The 21,582-nt window shown below is 46.2% G+C and overlaps 1 protein-coding gene across 8 annotated transcripts in view; it reads left to right on the plus strand.

The window, feature by feature from the left end:
• CDC7 (cell division cycle 7) overlaps nucleotides 1-21,582 on the plus strand; it is a 324,644-nt gene that overhangs the window by 186,761 nt on the left and 116,301 nt on the right. For 6 of the 8 annotated variants that reach the window (XM_085602165.1, XM_085602163.1, XM_085602167.1 and 3 more), the window contains exon 2: nucleotides 3,855-3,938. The exons of the other annotated variants lie outside the window; for them this stretch is intronic. In XM_085602165.1, coding sequence (XP_085458291.1) covers nucleotides 3,875-3,938 — 64 coding nt within the window. In that variant the 5' untranslated portion in view covers nucleotides 3,855-3,874. The remainder of the gene's footprint in view (nucleotides 1-3,854; nucleotides 3,939-21,582) is intronic. 8 annotated transcript variants of the gene reach the window in all.

A 21,582-nucleotide genomic window follows, 5' to 3' on the forward strand; every position in this document is an offset into this window, starting at 1 on the left:
ATTTGGAGGCTGCGCGCCTTTTAACTAAAGGCCCGCTTTTATTTTAACATCACGGGTTTCATTATTTAAATTTGGAGAACTACAATCCCGCTTTCATTTTAACATCGCAGGTTTAATGGCGACAGCTTGTTTCGCTGGTGTTTGAAGTTGCGGAGGCAAATGGCGCGGGAGTGTCTGTGACTGCTTCTGCCTGTAACCATGCCTGTGGGACGTTTGCACCTCTCGTCTGTGTGTCAGGGAAGCTTGCGCCGCTGCCTTTACTATACCTGCTCAGTGAGTCTGGGACGCTTGCACCGCTTGGCATGTGCTCTGCTCTGTGTGTTTTTTGTGGGGTTGGTGATACTGGTGAAGGCCTTTACACTACAGACTATGGGGGAGGGTGGTGTGAGGTGTGTCCGTGTCGATCCCTTCACGTGCCCTCCAGCCTCCATGTCCTGCCCATGGCCCCCTTTCATCAGCTGGCAGATGATTATACATACACTCAAACACATGCGCTCGCACATATGTACATTTGCTTGTTTACGTTGGAGATGTATAAATACACACACTCCATATATAGAATTTCATGTTTACAGTTTGTGATTATAATTCATTTACAAACGAGCACAGATTACAAAAACTTTGCGTGACAATGCACGTGGTAGTAGGCGCTGTAAAAACGCGCTTAAAGTGCCATAGCCCGAGGAGGGACACTGAACCACAACATATGACTACATTTCCCAGAACTCACTGGTCGAGTACATTAAAGCATGGAGCGGCTACACAGTGTCAAGGTGACTTCACACTATCCACCTGTAGGGCAGAGAGTACAAAAGAGCGAGTGCGCCCCTGAGCTGCACTAGGCTGGGGCATGAGCTGCGCACAGAACTCCTGGAAGGCAGCCATTCTATCCCTATGGCCATCTCCACCACTGCCTCGGGGATCCCCACAGACCCAAGTCCACCGCCTGTGAGTGTAACATGGAGAGGATGTGGTCTGACGGCCAGAGCTGCCGACCTTGGAGCTGGTGAAACCAAGGTTCGAGCCTCAGGGTCGACTCTTCATCCTGTGGTTCTGGCCACATCATTTAATCTCCCTGTTCCTACCAATTTTTTTTTTTTTTTGTAAATGAATGTGTCCTTGTGTAAGGTAACTGGAGCTCATGTAAAGCGCTCCAATACCTCCTGGTCGAGTTTGCGCTATATAAACTACAAAAAAAAGACTGGCTGAACGACAGCAACAATTTCATGCTCTGTAAATATGTAATATATAATTGTACAACCCTAATCGCTTTTTATAATGTAATCTTGAGTGAACTTGCAACGCGTACATATGTAACTCTAACCACTAGTATCTGTAGTAGACGTGTGTACTTACTACCATTCTTATGTGAATTTCGAGTTTTTCTGTTTCTAACTTTTATGTAACTCGTCCTCTGAAGTCCTTATGTAATTTAATTGGTTATTTTGTAAAGCGCTCTGACACCTTTGGGTACAGTTGGCTCTAGATAAAATGGCATTAAATAAATAACGAGCATTAAAAATGCAATAGGTCTCGCCTTTCATTAAGTTAAAGCCATTTGCTTTGCTATACAATACCTTTAGGAAAGCAAATGGCTTTAAATTAATCAAAGGCGAGACCTATTGTATTTTCAATGCTTGTTTGGGAGGGTGGGGTGTTAAAAGAGGAGTGAGGGAAAACAATGGTTGGTGAGGCGAAGAAGCGTTAGGACAATTAAGACACACATGGTTTCAAGGATGTTACCTTGTGCTCTGCTTTTCAATGTAGCTTGGGTCGGGACCACCAATTAAACCTGGTGGGAACCACCTTGGTTAAAACTACACGCAGCCCATATAGCGCTTGGATCCTCCTAGGCGCTGGGTTTAAAACAAAAACCAGCGCAGATTGAATCCACGCTTCACTCGTCCTGGGGTCTTAAGCCCCTCTTTGTAGGAGGGGGCTCTTCTGAGCCTGGTGTCCCCAAGGGCAAAGTACCAACAATGACACCCGACCTGAGACCATGGAAGCCGGGTGTCAGAAGACAGGGGCGGCTGGTGAAATTTGAAGGTGGTCGGGCATAAAATGATTGATCAACCTCGCTCGCTAGCTACGGTGAAGTATAACAATCTAAGGGTGGTTCAGGGGGTTGGGGGTGGGGGGGGGGAGGAACGAGGGATGGGATTGGGAAAATAAAATGTCCAAGTTATTAACATGAAGTTTCTTACTTTTTTACAAGAAGAACACAAAGAAAGGTGACCAGCAGCACCACAGTCTGAAGAACGTCGTGGTGACTCGTGGATGGTCAGGTCTCCGTCTCTGCTGGTGGTGCTGTGTCGACTCGTGTGGGTGGCACTGGCGCGGTGACGCGTGATGGCCCGGATTCATTCTGGCCAATCACAGCGCGGCTGCTGCAGCAGTGCCACCCACCCACGTGCGGCACTCAATGTTAATTGCCTGCCCTCAGGCTCCGCGGTCACTCTGCCAATTCAGACGCTGCATTAGCAGCGCCAGGATTGGCTAGGGCACGGAGACGGCCCGCCCATTAGAGACCGGGGCTGCTGCATGAAGCTACCCTCGGCCTCTCGGGTCCCGACTCCCCCCGTGCTCTAGGCTCTCCTGGATGCGAGGTGGATGGCTGTAGTGCGCATGTTTGTGCTGGTCATAAAAATGACCAGCCCAAAATCGAGCATGCGCACTAAGCAGCAGCTGCGCTATAGTATAAGCGCTGCGGTCAGTCTTCTTCCTTGCAGTTGCTGCCGCAGCCTGCCCCACCCCCCTCCCCTGGCTTCAGCACTGATGATTCAGCCTGACAGTGACGAGCGGAGCTGCAACTCGCGTAAGTTGTTTGTTGGTTTGTTTATTTTTTGCGTGTCGACTGCTGCGTGCGTGCGATTTACACTGCTGGTGGTACTGTAACGTGAATGGGGAAGTTGGGGCCATGTGGGGCAACACCCCAATGGACGCACCGCCCATGTCAGAACATGTTTATTCTCAAATCAAACACCACATCAATTGGCAAAAAGCACTAAATGTGCTTCACAATAACATTGTTGCATCGTTTGGTGACATCTGGCTGTAAACGGAACAGCTGGACACAGCAAACGCTGATGTCATCCCTCCCGTTGTCCCACTGGACTCGTGACTGCCAGCCCTCCAGTGGCCCCCACCAACACTCCGGGCCCTTAGTTCCCAAAACAGGGAGCGGTGCAGCTCAGGCTGTGACCTAAACCATGCCCGAGGCATCCCCTGGGGGGAGGGGGCGTGACACCCTCTGAGAGAGGCGCCTGGAAAACTGGGCCAAACATGCCCCCCAGGGGCAAGGGCCATCTCACGTCCCCAGAAGGATAGGGTAACCAGAATTTTAAAGCCAAAAAGCGGTACATTTCACAAAATAGAAGGACTACAATTTTACTTCAAGCCAGCGCACAGAATGACAGTACTCTTCAGCAGAGAATTACAGAACAGGCAGTAAGAACATACATAAAATGCATTTTTTAAACCCAGTAGCTTGCCAATTAATTAAACTGCCTTCTTGAAACAACTGCTCACTATACCTAATTTGTAAAACATAACCATCATTGAAAATGCAATAGGTCTTGCCTTTGATTAAGTTATAGCCAGTTGCTTTGCTAATGGTATTGTATAGCAAAGCAAATGGCTTTAACTTAATCAAAGGCGAGACCTATTGCATTTGTAATGCTTGTTCACTTTTTGGTTTATCTTTGCCATTCCTAGTTCCCCGGGGTTGTCAACCGCTACAGTTTTCTAAATAGGTGTGTTGTAACTTACTATGTTGTCTGAACTTTTATTGTTTTTACTGTTGCCTTGGTGGGTTAAGTATTAACGGGTGTGTGTATATTTCTTCTTGTTAACAGGAGTGAAACAAGATATTGAAATGCTCTATGAAGCTGTACCACAACTTAAAAACGTGTTTGAAATCCAGGACAAAATTGGAGAAGGTACATCGTAGCTTTCAACTTGTTGTACTCGCATATTTTAAGACCGTTTTTAGGATTTTTTTATGCTGTAAATTAAGTGTTTGTTAAATATGGCCTCCTCTGGAAAATAGTTGCCGATGAAGTTTTAAAATTAGTATGCGTAAGAATGCAAGCCCGTTTGACATGTTGAAATTCTGCTTCCCATCTGTTATGGCTAGCTTCTTTATTTTCTAGTTAAACATGTGCATGGCAACAGAAGATTGTGTCACTCGTCAGATAAATAATGGTCGTGCTCCTAAGCAAGTTTTGTAAGGTACACAGGCCAATACAAAGATTTTTTTATTTCTAGTCAAGGTTGCATTTTTTTCTCTTCTACCCCTTCATATCCACAGAATAACAACAAAGACCTGTGCTGGGTAAGACCGTTTTCCATGGTAGACGGATGTGCTAGGTGACTGCTTTTATTTCTTAATGGTTTGAGGTGGGCCTGGGTGTTTAGTGGCTAATAGAGTCCTAAATTTGCCGCACAGTAGTTTCACTATAAGGCACTATTGTTCTATACTCTACCGATAATATATTTCCTACAAGCACATTTTCATTTTCTGTTACATGGTTAGTTTTTCCCTTATCTGTCAATGAGTTCCTACTTTTAATACATGCGGTCTTTTATTGGTTAATATAAAAGCGAGGGTGTTCTACAGGCAGCATTTTATTTGCATGACTTTACAAAGCTGTGGAATACTAATCTGTTTGAAGGTTGTAGACCAAGCTTAGTTATTTCCCTAGTACAGGTATATTTTGAAGGAAGTTTCCCTTTCATCCAAGAAGACCATTATGGTGTTTATTCACCCCCCTCCCGTTTTGGCCTTACCACATTGTTTCTTTTATAACATTTTGCGTTGGTTTTAAACGAACCCCTGAAAGAAAAAACAGAAAAAAAATCATCGCAATGTAAGGCAAGTGCTAATTATTTTCAGACATAATGTGTGCAGTACAATATACATAAGCGAAGATGAATCCGACACGAGATGTTACATTGAAAATGTATGAAGACAAGAACGTTGACTCGATGGGAATGCACAGTAGAGGCCAAACCATGCTTGTGGACAAATATTTATTACTTCTCAATATGCTTCTGCCGGGGCCCCCATCATTTTACAAACTTGTGGGTGTGAGAAGTTGGCCTGGTATATGCTGTTCACTAGTTAAAGTGATCACCTTGTACCATGCCAAGCAACCCTTATGGTGTGGTTGTAAGTCAACCTTTTCGGACTAGCTGCCCTAGTGGTAGCGTAGGCTAAGCAGTCTTTGAGGCTAAACTCGTGAAGCGTGTTAAGCCAGCTGTTTTACCAAATGTAACCCCCTTTTATACCAATGAAAGGACACCACACAGATATATATTCAAAATATATATATGTATTTATTTCTCAAAGTAACCCCTAGTCTCTTTATGAGCACAGGAGCACAAATCGTCAAACAAGATTACAGTAGAATACACAGAAGTTGCACTTTATATGGATAGGCCCTGGTGGCCGCTCAAACCATATACTAAAATAGTGGTATAAGTACCACGAACAGAAAAGGGAAAAGGCCTAGGGCCTCTAGAATCGCTGGACCTACAAGGAGCTAACTTCAGTTAGTGACCAGGAGGTCCACGGGTGGCGTGTGCAGAGCAAATAGTCACACGCGTGCTCCCATAGGTTTCAATGGGTGCGTAAAAAGTACAAAGTTACTGCAAAGAGGATCTTCCGGTTGGACTAGGAACTCAAGATTTGGAACACCGGCACTAGAGATGTAATACTACACTTGGGCACAGGAGTGCCAGCTTTACCTCACCCACAGGAAGTGTGTGCAAAGGCCTCGAAGTGCATCGGGTTTCTTCTATCTGTTCCGTGGAGCCTGAAGACAAAGATGCTGCAGGCGGTCTGTCCGGGAGAGATGCGGTGGATCCAAGAGTGGATCGGAGATGTTGAAGACCTGTAAGCAGAGGGGACAGTGTTCACAGTCACTAGCCAGTGACCAGCGTGGCACCAGGTGGGTACCAGGCAATGTCGGGTGCAAACAGGAAGAAAGGTGTAGCTTGTCTCTGCAGCCACGTGGTCCCTGGAGGTCGACGACGCCCAGGAGTCGGTTCACGAGCTGTCCCACGCAGGCTCTCGCTGTCGGCGGTGTCGGCGACTTGATCGAAGCAAACCAGCCTTGGCAAAAGCAATTGTTGTAGGAGATTAAATAAGCTGATGGTTCTGACCAGCAAGGTCAGAGGGACTGCTCCTTTGGAGGGGAGCAAGGGCCAGTCTGGAGCAACCAGACCAGCGGTGCATTTCGTAAAGTTCGTCGCCAAGATGGCTACTAGCCAGCGGCCCAGCAACCGGTTAGGCGCGTCGAGTGGCAAAATGCAGAAGGCCCCACGCAGATCGTGGAGATGCTGGAGGGCTCACCTTTGGTGCAGATGCTGCTCGAGGGTTGGGCTTCTCAGATCCCAAAGCACAACTTGGAGGGAGCCTCGGTTGTTGCACTTGCAGCTTGTCGTTGTCGTTCCAAGATGGCTGGCTCCACGTGTCTCGTTGCCTCCACGGGTCTCCTCTTTTCAGGGACTGTGGATCGGGCGGTGAGAGGTCTGGAGGTCCAGGTCTTGTCAGTCTCTGGGCTCGGGCTCCGGCGGGAGGCGGCGGCAAAGCAGACGTTGATTCGCTGGATGGTGCTTGAGTTAGCAAGGTGGTCACTCCCTGACCACAGGGGAGATTTCCTTCAGTCTTCTGTGCAGCAGAATGTCGAAGTTCCCGTCTTCTTCTTAGTTTCAAGTTGATTCCAGGATGTCTGAAGTCTTAGGACACAGCTCCTACCTTTAAGCGGATTCTAGGGGCCGGACTACCTGCTAGGTCCCTCCCTATGGGTGGGACCAGGAAGGGGGGTGGTTACACCCCCAATCCTTTGTCCAGCTCGCCCCAGGCCCGGGACTGGTGTGCCCCAGGACCGGTTTGAACTGGCATATGCACCGAGGCTCCTTGCGAGCCACAGGCATGTCTGGTTTCTTTCAAGCCCTACCTGACCAATACACAAAATCCTGTCTGGGGTGGTGCATGCACCTCTCCTGGCAGGAAACCCTTTGTCCACACCTCCCAAGCTGGAAGGACTCCCAGCAGCAGGAGGGCAGACTTGTGTCTGTGGTGGCAGCATCCATTTTGTGGAGCTGAGGCTATGTCTGATTTTACCCGGGTTTCAGGTACTGTACATGTCGTGTCCCTCTAGAAGGGTGGAATGCTAACCCCGTCGCCAGAATTGGCGAGGGGTTAGTATTCCAATTCGTATGACACCTTACTCGACATGTTTTGATAAAGCCAAACCAAAGATAGCATTTAACCGCGAGGTTCATAATGCACTTAAGAGTATATGGTATGACGATATCTGGAAACAGTAGAAGGAAGTTGTTCCGACCACTGCAGACAGGCTCAGCTCATGCCAGAGCACCATCTCACATGGAACCAAGCACTCTGCCTTCAGGATTGTTAAGGCCTGCCATAGGAGGGACTTATAGGTTAACATGTGTCCCATTTAAGGTTAGGTATAGGTATACTACACCTAAGTAAGAGGTGGTTACACCAACTTACCCCAGCTGAGTGATCAGCCAGTTGTGTCAAATTTGTTAGGCCAAGCCTGGGGTGGCATAATACATGCTGCAGCCCCTGGCAGGCCTTAGATACACCAATGCCCTGGGTACCTAGTGTACACTGGTACAGGGGCACACAGGGTGATCCAACCAATTGGGTATGTACCTAGGGTACATGGAGTCCATTTTAAAGAGAGAACAGCTAGGCTGAGATCCTGAATGGCAGGATCTCAGGCCAACTAAGTCGAAAAACCAGCTAGACACTAGGCAAAAACTTGGGGGTAACCATTGTCAGATATCCACCTTCCTACAGTGGGGATAGCCTGTCCTTTCATAGATTACCTTTTCAAAAGACGAGCACCAGTCTACCACCCTGCACGAAGTTTGTTGTGTAACCCATGTTGCCTAAGACCTCTCCAGCTGTATCACGCCACACTATGAAGAGATGAAGCTGGCATAGCAATATATATTTTTTTTTTTGTTCCTCATACTTTCTATGAGTTTTTTATAAAGCATACAGTGGTACAATGTCAGTGATGTATTTGACGGATACCATGATTTCGCATCAAGATTGCTAGAACACTAACCCTGGTCATAGTTCGCGTAGTAGCGCTGTGCGTAGCTACACAAAGTGCACTACGCGAGATACGCGTAGCACTACGCGAACTGTGTAGTGCGCTGTTCGCGATGATTGCACAGTGCCGGATGCTTGTCCGCACTGTGCAATCATTGAAAACGGCATCTTGCACAGTGCAAGCTGTCGTTTTCTGCCGCTCGAGTAGATTTTAACTCGAGCGGCATCTTTCTCAGCGCGGAGTGGTAGTTTCTCATCGCGAGCGGTCGCGAGCATACGCGACCACTCGCAATGAGAAACCTGACCTCCCTGCTTTGAGAATCTCACTGGGAGGTTTATTTTTCACGCTCACGATCGGCAACTTGATGTTGCTGATGGCGAACGAGGAAAAAGTCTCGCCGGGATGTCATTTTGCTCGCTCGCGGTCACCAACTTGACGTTGAGGACCGCGAGCAAGCAAAAAATAACCGCTACGCGATTTTGCACTGTGCTACGTGCAATTCACGTAGCGCGAAGTAGCACAAACTACGCAAACTTTGCGAGCATAGCGTAGTTGTCTGCCCAGGATTATAGAACACACAGTTTCAGCAAGATATTGGTCTGTCCATTATAATCAAACAAACTAGGTATACTGTCACTGTCCATTCTGCAACAGAAACCAAACTGTTTTTATTTCCCAACTTAAGCTGCTCTCCCTTGAATAACTCAAAACCAACTGACTTGAGTGTATATGCTGATGCAGCTAGTTATGTGGTGGGGGACCTTGATCCTCCGCATTGGGAGGGTCATTTGAACAGGGACCTATACTGCCATAGGGCATCAATGCCCCCCCCCCCCCATAACTTGTAGATCTGGAAGAGGTGGAGCGCTCTAGTACATGTGGAGCACGTGAAGAGTTGATAGCCAGTCTGGAGGAACTGTACCAAGGGGCTCGAAGTATACTCAAAAGTTTTGTAGTTCTCTAAAAGTATATCAATCATCTGCTCCATGGTTATGGCTTGCCAGAATCGTGCATGCTACTGGGACACCTGAAAGAAGTTATCCGTTTAGGGTCACCCGGTTCACTAGTGACCACCTCTCAGCCTTCCATACAAAATGAAGAGTCGGTCAGACAGTAGAGAATACAAACCAATAACTTTTTATTCAATGTACCCTCAGAGCGAAAACCAGTCGCTAGGAGTGCTGCAGAGGGACTGAAATCAACAAGCTTAAGGATACATTTTGTGCATTTTGTAACTGGGCTAAAACACTGGCATAGTAGAGTTCTCCAGGCAGGTGCCACTAGGCAATGAAATATAAAAAAACGATCTCAGCACTCATATCTTACACAAAGTTGCAAAGTCCAAGGTTGTTCCAGCCGGGCATGTCACCAGAAAAGTGGGAGAGAGCCTCTATCTAGTAAGAAAGGTATGCACTACTAAGAACAGTCTATTCCTTAGTGAAGCAAAACCCAACCTTGGAGAAACTAAACCTAACGCAGGCCTTTTCTCAGAAATAACGAAGGATTGGTGTCTGCATAATTCAAAATTGCGCCTGAACTAAAAAATGGTGCAGCCAATGCTAACTTACATAGAGCAGTGTAAAAGCATAAATTTTTCTATTCTAACACAACGAGGGAGCACCTGGCCTTTTCCAGAATGCAGTCAGAGCTGCCTTGGCCGCTCCCAGACACAACCACAGGATTGAGCGTCTCCAGAAGGTTAATGTTTGAGGGTGTCAACACGTAGCTCCAGAAGGGTAAACTAACCGGTATTGGGAAGTGGATACCCCAGAATACACTTTATCTGGGTCAATATTTTAGTCCAGAAGGGCTGAATAACAGGGCATCCCACCAAATGTGTTTAAATCCCCAAGTAGCCCACAAATCCCCCCCCCCCCTCCCCCAACACAAATCAGATGTGGTTGGGTAGATCTATTTTTTAGTTTGGTAGGGTACAGATATACAGATAGAATCAAAAAGCACTTTGTAGTGTACCTCTCTCATTTACAGTGAGTGGGCTTCTCTCTCAAAATCTTACGCCATTGCTCTTCTATTAACGTCTCTCCGAGAGTCCGCTCCCAGAAAGCTATATGTGGAGGTCTGATTGCACTGGGTGGTGGAAATCAGTTGCAAATATAGAAAGGAAACGCACCTTTCCGTCCACCTGCCTTCTTTACAAATTTTTGTATTGGGGAGAGTTCTCTAGTGGCTGCTAGCCGTGTCTCTGGTTGTAGTACCCAATGTTTTAACAGTGTATAGCGATATTTCGCTCAGTGTCTGGTAGCACACAGTTCTGTTGACAGTTTTCAGAAGTGAGGATGCCCCACCCGTGGAATAGATCAGTTGTCTGTTCGGTATTGCTTTCCACAATACATCCCAGATGTATCTACCCACCAAAGGTCTGCCCAAGTGGAGCCAACATTTGTCTTATTCTCTAAACAACCATTCAGATATCTGCTTTATAATTTAATTTAATTAATTAATTAAATTTAATGTAAAGGTGTGTAGGGCCAAGCCACCAGCGTCTCTTGATAGTGTCAATAATTTATAGGGAAGTCCAGCCCTGTGCGCTTGCCAGCTAAATTGAATGACAAAGGACCAGAGGGTAGGGAAAAAGTCTTGTTCTGTCTCAATGTGGAGTCCCTGGAAGAGGTATAATAGCCTCAGCAAGACAGTTATCTTTATCGCATTGATGCTTCCAAGCCATGATAAATATAAGGGCTCCCATTGCTTACAGCTTTAAGCTGTTGCAAGGGGGAGGGTAGTTTGCCCGGTTGAGATCAACCACCTGAGAGGTGATATAAACTCTCAGGTAAGTAAGCTCTTTTTTTAGCCCAGTGAAAAGGGGTGGATCTCACTAGTGCCTCCATCTCATTAGAGGAGAATGTATTTGTGAAGGTTAATGCCTCATATTCTTTAAGTTCAGTTTGCAGGGCATTCAAGGACGCCTGACGGGAATGTAAGAGATAGCAGATGACGCCTGACGGGAATGTAAGAGATAGCAGAACAGTGTCTGCAAATGTGGATATTTTATGTTCCGCCGAATGAAGGGCCCTGGATTGAGTTTGTTAGCCTCACTTTTGTTGCCAGTGGCTCAATACTAAGGTAAAAAAAAGAGGGGATAAGGGACACCCTTGCCTCGTGCTAAGCTCTATACCAAAGATGTCAGAACTATCCCCATTTACCAGCACTCTGGATTGTAGATGAGCGCAGTTGACCTGAATTATAGCAATGAACTGTTCCCCAAAGCCTAACCTCCGAAGTGTAAAGGAGAGGAAGGACCAGCACTCCCGTTCAAAAGCTTTTTCGGCATTGAGGGCCAGAAGGACAGCCAGAATGTGCATTTTGATAGCTTTTTCGACCAGATGGACCAATCTCCGGAAGTTATCATGAGTTTGGAGTAAAGTAACTCGACACCCTGTAGGTTTGTGCCTTTTTTGGAGGCATAGAGGCTGTAGGCCAGCATAAGGAGCCAAGCTGCTAAGGCCGTCTCAGTGAGCCACATAAGATTGTGGCTATTGTCACTCCTCCCTGCTGTTAAATAGTGTTCATGCTGTGAATTATTATTGATGAGTAAGGCCTCTATGGCAGCTTGCAGACTTAAAGGAGTAGGTCCCTCCTTTTAACAGCCCGTCACCGTCAGAATCTGTGAACGGGTCTGCCGAACTGTTCGGAAGTGAGTCTCAACCTCTCTTGCTCTTCTTGGGACTGCAAGCCAGTCTCTAACATTAGGTAGTACAACTTGCTAGAAGTAGGGGGCCCCTGACATATTGGATTGGATCCGTCTCCGCATGCCAGAGCGGGCCCAGAACAGAAAACGAGTCATTGCATGCTTGTGGCTCACCCCTGTTTATGGAAGATGCGTTGAAAACCATCTGCTCCTTCCTCTGCTTCTCATACCTCTCCTCTTCCGACAGTGCCTTGCGAGGGGTTCTGCATTCTCCATTGCTGGTCTGTTTCAACTGTCTGCGACCATCTTGGGGTCAGGCATGGGTTCTGTCACAGGGCATCCACACTTGGCCCAATGCTTCTCACCCCTTTTACAGGTGTCTGGTCTGGGGTGCTGTACTCGGGGCCCAAGGAACGCGAAAAAGTCTGCCACCATGGGACCAGCCAACGATTCAGCAATGTCACCCTCAACTGCCGCTGGCACTCATGGTCTTCAGGCCCTTGCTGCGGGGAAAAAGGCTCCTCCAGCAGCTCCTCCGTTGTCCTTTTCTGATGTTTGATGTTCAAATGATAAAAGTCTTTGAACTTTCTACTAGCGATAGGCGGACTGTTGTCAGTATTGAGAGTGGAAGAAACACCCCAGGTTGCGAAAATGTCATCCAGCCTCTCAAACTCTGTCATGTGTGGTTGTTGAAAAGTCTTCCACTAGAGGAAAACACGAGTACTGATCAACAACTACCATGAGATGATGTCCCTTATTGAGAGTTTCCGGAGAAGAAGTCAACTGCAATCCTCTCCCAGACTTGCTTAGGAAGATAAAACATGTTCAGCTGGTGCTGAGTCCTTTTGGGAGACTGACAGTTGCACAGATGACAAGTTTTCAGCTCCCTTTCAATGTGTTCATCAAAGCGCGGGAACCACACTCAATCACTGAGGGCACTTTTAGTCGCGCAATGCCATGATGTCTTTGTCTACCAGTTCAATAACGTGTTGCCTCAGGCTTATAGGGATAACTATTCTGGCCCTTCTCAGTATGACACCATCATGTGCAATAGAAAGTTCTTATTGAACATTCTTGAATTTCTGGTACTCAACCTTATCTGCAAGGGTTAGAGTATGTGTCTTCCATGATTGCTTTGCAATTATTTCTTTAAGGTTAAGCATGTCTTTGTCAGTACTAGTAGATGTCACAATCTGTTCAATAGAAAGAACTACAGGCGCACTTGACTTTAATACAAAATCGATGTAGGCCTCAGCCACTTTGGACGTTGTACGATGACGCTGTAGCAGCACTCATGAAAAGTAGTCTGCGGGGCTCTGATCATTTCCCAGTTTGTGCACAATAGTGTAATCATACTCCTGCAGACAGTACCCCCACCTCTCGATGTGAGGGGGCATGCTGGCTTCTTGATTTTCGAAAATGGTGAGCAACACCTAAAGATCTGTTACAAGGTGAAATGCTTTCCGTACAGCAACACATGGAAGTGTTCATGCCCATTCTACAGCTATGCTTTCTTTCCCAGGGTGAGAATAAGCATGTTCGATCTGAGATGGACTCCGGCTAGCTTAGGCCACAGTGTGTCTCTGCATCAGGCTGTTCAACGTGTTGAGCATGGATCGCGCCGTACCCCTCTGGATTTGCATCCACCACAATCTCTGTATGCAATTTCGGATCAAAGTCTGCCATTTCAGTTGCATTTTCAATTGTGTGTTTTATTTTCTTGAAACTTCAGTCACGTTCAGATGACCATTAAAACCGAACATCTCGCTTTGTTAGTTCTGTTAGAGGGGCACGCACCGTGGCAAAATCACGAATGTACTTGGAGCAGTAGCTGGCCATGCCTAAGAAGGATTGCAGCATGGTCACATTTTCTGGAGTGCAAGTAGAGGACAATGCTTGAACCTTTTTGGGTGTCAGGAGTCCTCCCCTTTTCAGAGAAAATGAGGCCAAAGAAATTAAGTCTGTTTTGTGAAACTCCCACTTCTCTGCATTTAGTGTGAGACCTGCATCAGCAAGCAGACAGCAATACTTGTGTGAGTGCTTTATCAGGTTCCTTTCATTTAGCCCCAAACACCAGTATAGCATCACTGTAGTTAAAACTATGTGTGACAGGCTGAATTCTTAGATGAATGTCATCATGAAAGATTTCTGCAGCTGATGACACACGAAAACTGAGTCTCTTATATCTGAACAAATCAACATGCGTTGGAAAAGTAGTAATATACCTACAGTTTTCTTCCAGTTCAAGCTAATGACAGCCTTTGTTCAAATCAAGACGGGAGAAAACTTTGCCACCATTCAGCTGCGTGCATGTCCGCAATTCGTGGACCTGGATATCTTTCTCTTTTAATTGCTTTGTTGGCCTGTTGTATATCAACATAAATGCGCACTGAATCTCCACTCTCCCTTTATTGGCACCACCACAAAGGGCGAAACCCATGGTATCGGACCAGTAGAGCGCTCAATTGTGTCATTCGTTAACAGTATTTCTAGTTCTTTCTAAGAGGCTTCCTGTAAGTGAAAAGCAATTCGACTGTCACTGTTAAACAGGGTATAGCTTCATTAATGTGAAGCTGCACCTTGATAGTCTTAAGTTTCCCAGGTCCATGACATAATGTCGGGAATTGACCCAATATTTCTGAATGAGCATTCAAGTTGTAGTTAATGGAGATCAGTCCCATGTCAGCAGCAGTGTCGAAACTTAATAAACATGCACTTGACTAAGTAACTGGGAAGACCTGACTTTGCGCTTCCACTGTCGTTTTCTTGAGGGCCATTGTCTCCACAAAAGACCCTTTACTCCTCAAGGGCGTAGAAGCTGCCCAGTTGTACACTTTTGTTCTCTATGGTGAGAGAGATGATAAACATTAGAACTGTCTCAGATACCAACGCACCACTGTCTATAATAAAAGTTTTAGGGCAACCATTGACCTTGAGCGTGATTTTAGGGCAATGTCCCAGTGAAGGCTGCTTCATATGATGATTCTTTAGATTTGTGTTTTTCTTTGCAAGCGGCAAATCCTACACGCGCACTACAATTTGTGACTGACCTCACCATCGCACATCCATCTTTCTCACTGTCACTCCATGACGTCAACGAACCTTTGCAATAATAATTTGTTAACACTCTATTTTGTTTTATTTGCACTTGCCTTAGTTGATGTTGCCATTTAACCTTATGGGAGTGGCTATAGTGCTTTAATTTCTCTTTCTCTGTGCAAACCGTTACAAAATGGTTTTCTTCCCCGCAGCCTTTGCATATCTGTCCGATGGCAGGACATTTACCTTCATGTGGAAAGAAGAATCATCAGCGGAAACAAGTTCTTTTTCTTCGGAGACCTCACACTGTGGGCCTCTGCCTTGTGTTTCTACTTACTTTTCATGCTGATTCATTTTGGGTTGTTTCAGCTTACATATCAACAGCTTGTTCAGCACTTTCCTCTGGTCTCGCAACCATGAACACTAGCATTTCTCTCAGCATGCCTCGTAATGAATCGGAGAGGCAACCATCGATAGCTGTAAGACTGATGGCTTTATCATCCTTGAATTAATTGAACTTGCAGTGCTTTATAAGCACATCAGGTCTCAACAAATTCATCCATTGTCTCACCCAGTTGCTGCCTTGCTTGATTGAAAGTGTACCTTTCATAGTTGACATTGGACTGAAGTTGGTCTCCATTGTCTTCTTGATATGACGGTATGATACTTCATCAGCTTGTGATAAATTCTTTATCACTTCTTTTAGTCTGTCACCAGCAAGGTTATTGAAATATGAATACAAACTAAACTAGGAGCGCTTATATCCACAATGTATCAATCCTATCTATGTGATATTACAAAAAACAATGCATACAATGTTTCCTTCTATTATTTAACCCCTTCGGTGCTCATGACGGAATGGTTCCGTCATGACCCACGGTTGGGCTGTGCTCATGACGGAACCATTCCGTCATGACCACACCCGCGCAAGATTCCGTCAGCACAGCGGCGGAATCTGCGCAGCATCGAAGGGGTTAAAATGCACTTGATGTAACATTTAGATCGTTATCATATCACACGGAGTCATGTATTCATGTTGAAAGTTCTTCTTTTATTGTTCTATAAGGATATAAATCAATCAGCCCAGCCAACGCATTTCATCCATCAAGACTTCATCAGGGTTTATTACTTAGCTTAAATGGGCATCGCCATCTACAAAACAGTGTCACTTCAGTCAATAAGGTAAAAAGTATTAAGTCCTCCCTGTAGGGTTTGTATCAAACGTCAAACGTTATCCAACCCATTATGGGTTGGATAGCATTTGGCGTTCCTCGATGGGATATATTCGCATAACAAGAATAGCAAAAGTTTGCTGAAATTACACGAATTCCACTGGCATAATTTAACTTTCACCCAGGCGTAGTTTCTGCAGAGAGATATCTCAGTTGAAATGCTCAAACTTCCCCCACTCCCTCCCACCACCTTCTTTTATTGCTAAGGTATAACTTACCCAGTTTATGTAAAAACGTATTTATATCAGTCACTTTTCTTCGCACATCAAATTTAATTAGATGACTTAATGAAGTTGTGGCATGCAAATCACAGGACGTGTTGACGGTTAACTCGGTTTGACCCATCTCGCTGACATTTTTTACATGCCAAAGCTTAACGGGGGTAACATGGGCTGTGAGATTCCTGTAGTGGGCTTGTTGACTTTGCAATCGCTGGAGCTGCCAAGGTTGTACCTCAGCAGCCTTACATTGAGAACCACAATTTTTATTGGTTCATCACCAGTACTGACAGAAATCACTTAGTTAATCCAATATCACTCGATCATATTTGCTTAATAAAGTGCGTAATCTCGTACTGATTCATTAGCCACCCTTCCCTAAGTTTCCATTGCCTGCTTATCCAGATCAGCCGTATTTTTTATAACGTCACTTTTGGAGATTTTTTTTTTTTTTTTTTTACTTTTATTTAACATTTTCCATCATAAGAACCATACAGTACATCTTCTGAATAAAACTAAATTAAAAGTCAAAGCAAAGGATCCATAAGGTTATAACAGCAAGCTGCCAAATTCCAATAAGGGTAACAAAAAGAACATAGCACAGCAAGTACAGCGGAAAAGAAAGTCCTAATCCTAGGATGCCATTGCAGAGAAAAAAATATATATATTTCTTTTAAAGTAAAGATAACAAAACATCTTCATACATAGAGCAACTAAAAGGATGCATCTGACAACCAGTTCATCACATTGTCCGTCGAATATCATATAGTGCGCATGATTCGGAGATTCAAGTATGGAAGGGCAAGCAAGTGGAGCAAAAACATTAAACATTTACCAAAGTCAATCTGTCAGGAATTGTATATTCGGTTAACCTGTTTCAGGGGGGGAGGCAGTTGGTCCGTCGGCGCTTTGTGTTAAGAGGTAAACCTGGAGAGGGCCCCAAATATCCTTAGGTCTGGAAGACAGTGGGGGTGTCTCTGCATAAGTTGTCAGTTGCCCTTGGCAGTAAATTAAATCACTCAGCCACTTCTTGAATTTAGGGGCTCTTCCCCTACCCCACCGACAAGCCACTCTTAGTTTAGCTAATAATAGGGATATAGTAATAAAGGTACGATGTGTCTTAGGAAGCTGTTCAGCGTTACCCAGGAGCGCCAGTAAGGGATCCCCCACCACCGGGACTCCTAGCATCTGCCCAAGTGCCTCAAAGACCAATGCCCGGTACTCCTGTATTTTAGGGCATTCCCATGCTAAGTGAAGAAACCCCGCTCCCGGCTGTTTACATCTCTCACAGCGGTCATGATCTGCCAGTTTAAGTTTGTACTTTTTAGCGGGCGTATACTAGTTGTTGCAAAAATTTACAGTGTATAACACGCAAGCGACAGCTGGCAGATATTTTTGCAGTTTGGAAGCAGCAGTGTTCCCACTTTGGAAGCAGCAGTGTTCCCACTTTGGAAGCAGCAGTGTTCCCACTGATCTTCTGTTATCTCCATACCCAGTTCCGTGCTCCAGTGTATACGAGCTGTGTTGGGTGAGCCAAGAGGTTGCATGCGTATACTATGGTAAAGCAGAGACACTAGATGTTTACCATCACTGGACCCCAACATCTGGTGTAGAGGGGGGAAGCTTGTGGGCCCCCGTGGGAAGTCCGGAATAATAGAATGGATACCCTGACGCAGCCTGATGTATAAGAAAGTGTCGAGCGGCGAAGGTGGGGGTTGTAGGAAATATTTGATCTAACGTGCGGAAGAGGCCATTATGAAAGAGGTCTCCCCACGTAGCAATCTTGGCACGTGCGCACATTTGCTGAAATCCGCGTTCCTGCAACAGGGGCATACGGGGGTGATACGAGATGGGGAGTCTCGAGGAATACAGCAAAGGGGAGCCGAGTAGATCCTTTATACAGTGCCATGCGTCCACCGTAGCTGTGACAGTGGTGGGAGGCAAATCTCAGGTGCGTGGGGGTGCATGTATGAGTCCATCCAGAGGGATGGGATCGGCCAACCAGTGCTCCACCGCTACCTGCGGCAAATAACTGGGAGGGTGGATCCAAAAGTAAGCATAATGTGCTTGTGCACTAAGATAGTAGATTTCAAAATCGGGGATATTGAAGCCACCCTGCGCATAAGGTTTCGTGAGAGTGGACCACTTAAACCTAGGTTGTTTGCCGCCCCAGAGTAATCGAAGCAATTCAGTACGAAGGGTTTTAAAAAATTTACGCCCAGGAGCATAGGGTATGTTCATAAACGGGTAAAAAAAATTGCAGAAGCACCACCATCTTTATCAGAGAAGCGCGACCAGCAAGCGAGAGCTGCAGGGAGATCCATCTAGTGACATTATTAGTAATGCGATGTATAGCTGTGCCATAGTTAAGTCTCAGGAGCTCCTCTCTATCTCTTGAAACTTGTATCCCTAGGTACCGAAGGTTAGAATCGCACCAATCTAATGGATAGTCCAGAGCGAAGCGGGGTACTGCATCCGTCAAGGGAAACGCGTGTGATTTCTCCCAATTAATATGCACTCCGGAAAGCCTGTCAAATACTATAAATTCCCGCAGCAAAGGATTGATGTTCTGTTGAGGATCTCTCATGTACAATGTAATATATCATCTGCATAGAGCGAAAACTATATGTTCGAGGCATATGAATTTGGCGTAAATAGCAACGGAAAGCCTTGTCTTGATGAACCTGACGTAACCGAGAAGCTAATGGCTCTATTGCTAAGGCAAATTGCAGGGGAGAGAGCGGGCACCCCTGTCTGGTACCCCTCGATATAGTAAAGGGAGCCGACCTATGGCCATTAATCAACACTTTAGCTGTGGGTTTGTGATACAATAATCGTACCCAGGAAAGAAACAGAGGTGGGAAGCCCACCCGACATAACACCCCAAAAAGGTAGTCCCATTCGACAGAATCAAATGCTTTAGTAGCATCTAGGAACACCGCTGCCAGTGGGAACTCGGGTGAAGTAAAGAAAAAAGGGTACACAAATTATGGCTGGTGGCACGCCCAGGGATGAACCCAGACTGATCTGGGAGCTCCAATCGATAGAGTAGTAATGCTAGATGATTTGCTATAATCTTGGCTAAGATTTTGGCGTCACAATTTGAGTGACAAGGGCCGATAGGAATTGCAGGAGTCCGGAGGTTTGCCAGGTTTCAGCAGCAATGTAATAAGCGCCTCTCTCATTGACGGTGGGAGTACACCGACCTCTAGGGATTCTTCGTAAACTTCTTTAAGCACTGGGGCCACGATATCAATATAGGTTTTATAAAATTCGATAGGAATGCCATCCACGCCAGGCGTTTTGCCAGACTGCATCTTCATTATTGCCTCTCTGATTTCATCTAATTCAAACGGGGCGCTAAAAAATTCACGGTGCGCGTCACTAAGCCAACCCAATGCCACGTCGCCCAAAAAGCCCTCCATGTCCAATTCGCCTTCCCTTTGAGTAGTGTATAGCGTCGTGTAATGGGAGATGAATGCGTTCAAAATGTCAGGAGTGACCTGATGATGGGACCCCACCCAGGCTCCCGGATTTCTAATATGTAATTGGCAAAGCGGGGATGGCGTATCATTTTAGCCAGCACCCGACCTGGTCTTTCTCTCCCACCATAGCTGCGAGCTTCCCAATAACGTCCTCGAAAGTTCGACTCTCCCTGCCGTGGCCTCAAAACCCGACAATTTTACTCTGAAATCCTTCTGCACTTGCCCTGTTTCCCCCGCCTCCATCTGAGATTCTAGCGTCTTGAGCTCCTTCTCTAAATTTTTCAATGTATTCTGGATATCTCGGAGAACCCCAAAACTCTTAGAGATACAAACCCCCCTAATCGTTACCTGAAAGGCTTCCCAGATCACTTCTATACTATCTACTGATCCTTCATTTCTCTGAAAAAAGTCCCAGATTTCCTCGCCCAGTTCTTGACGGAAAACAGTATCGAGCAACGCTGTAGGCTGGAGCCTCCAACTGGGCCTGGGCCTGTCATACCCTGGTGGGTGAAGTACTAAGACCACTGGGCAATGATCCAAAAGTGTTCTAGCAGGATGTGTAACATTCCGAATGGCCGGTCCCAGTGCCCTTGTAACCAGAAAGTAGTCTAGTCTAGCCCATGTGGCAGCATAAGTTGTGAAATGTGTGCCTGCTTGAGTCTGAGGGTGAGTGTGATGCCACGTGTCGATTAGCCCCCCCTCCGTCATTATCCCCTGCATAACCTCCTGCGCATGAGTATAGTGATGGGGCGCCGTATTAGATCTATCCAATGCTGGATTAAGGGCCACATTAAAATCGCCACCCCAAATTATGTGGGTTGACCCTATACTCACAATCCTACCCCAGAGGGACGAGAATAATTCAGGAGTATCAGTGTTGGGTCCGTAACAGCAGGCCAGCGTGACAGAGTCCGTGCCCAGTCGACCCCAAACAAGCACATATCGCCCCTGAGGGTCCACATCAGATCCCGCCAGTGTAAAAGAAGTGTGCTTTTTCACTAGTATGGCTGTACCTCGGGCATAGGAGGAGTATGATGAGAAAAACCTATATTCCGCCCATTTACTAGCAAACGTATTAGAAAGTCTGGGATTAACGTGTTTCTTGAAGCATGGCAACGGTTACATGATGGCGATCAAGGTAGGCCAATATTTGCCGCCTCTTCCGCAAATCTCCCAATCCTCTAATGTCCCAAGACCTAAATCGCAGCTGTGATGCGTCTATCTGCTCACTCATACGGCCCTATAGTGTTCTCCTGATAATCTTGTACATGTGTACCTTGCCGTAAACAACTAAAAAAGGAACGGCAGCTGCTGATGGAAATCTGTGAAGTGCTCATAGCGAATTTGGCAATAAAACTTGAACCTCCCACCCGCACCCACTGAAGCATCCCAAACATGCCAGGTATATTTCCCTTCCCTCCCAAGTACCCACCCCACAGAACTATGTATTCAACTGATTCAGTCTATAGGTAGAAAAAGATGACCAAGGGGTTCTCCTGCACGAGAAACTCTTTTAAGTGGCACACAGACACCTCTTGCCCAGCAGGGTCAGCCTTGTGCCCCTCCCCCCCCCCCCCCCCCCCCCACTGGGCCCGAGGGTGCCCGCCACATCTTTTTCCCCATCTGGTGGCGAAGCTCGCCATTGCGTACGTGTCGCCTCAGAAGAAAGGATCAGATTATTTCTGATGCCGGTCAATTCAGTTCAGAGTGAATGTAGTAGGACCTGGCAAAGATATACATAGTCATAACACGGAGCATCTTTCAGCCATAGGGCGGCGTACTCGACCGTGGTGAGCCCTCTGATGTGGTTGCCGCATTCTTATGCAGCTTAAGGCGCTTCAAACATTCTTCCGCGTGCTG

Source organism: Triturus cristatus, chromosome 4_2 (assembly GCF_964204655.1).
Source record: "Triturus cristatus chromosome 4_2, aTriCri1.1, whole genome shotgun sequence".
NCBI classification, from domain to species: Eukaryota; Metazoa; Chordata; class Amphibia; order Caudata; family Salamandridae; genus Triturus; species Triturus cristatus.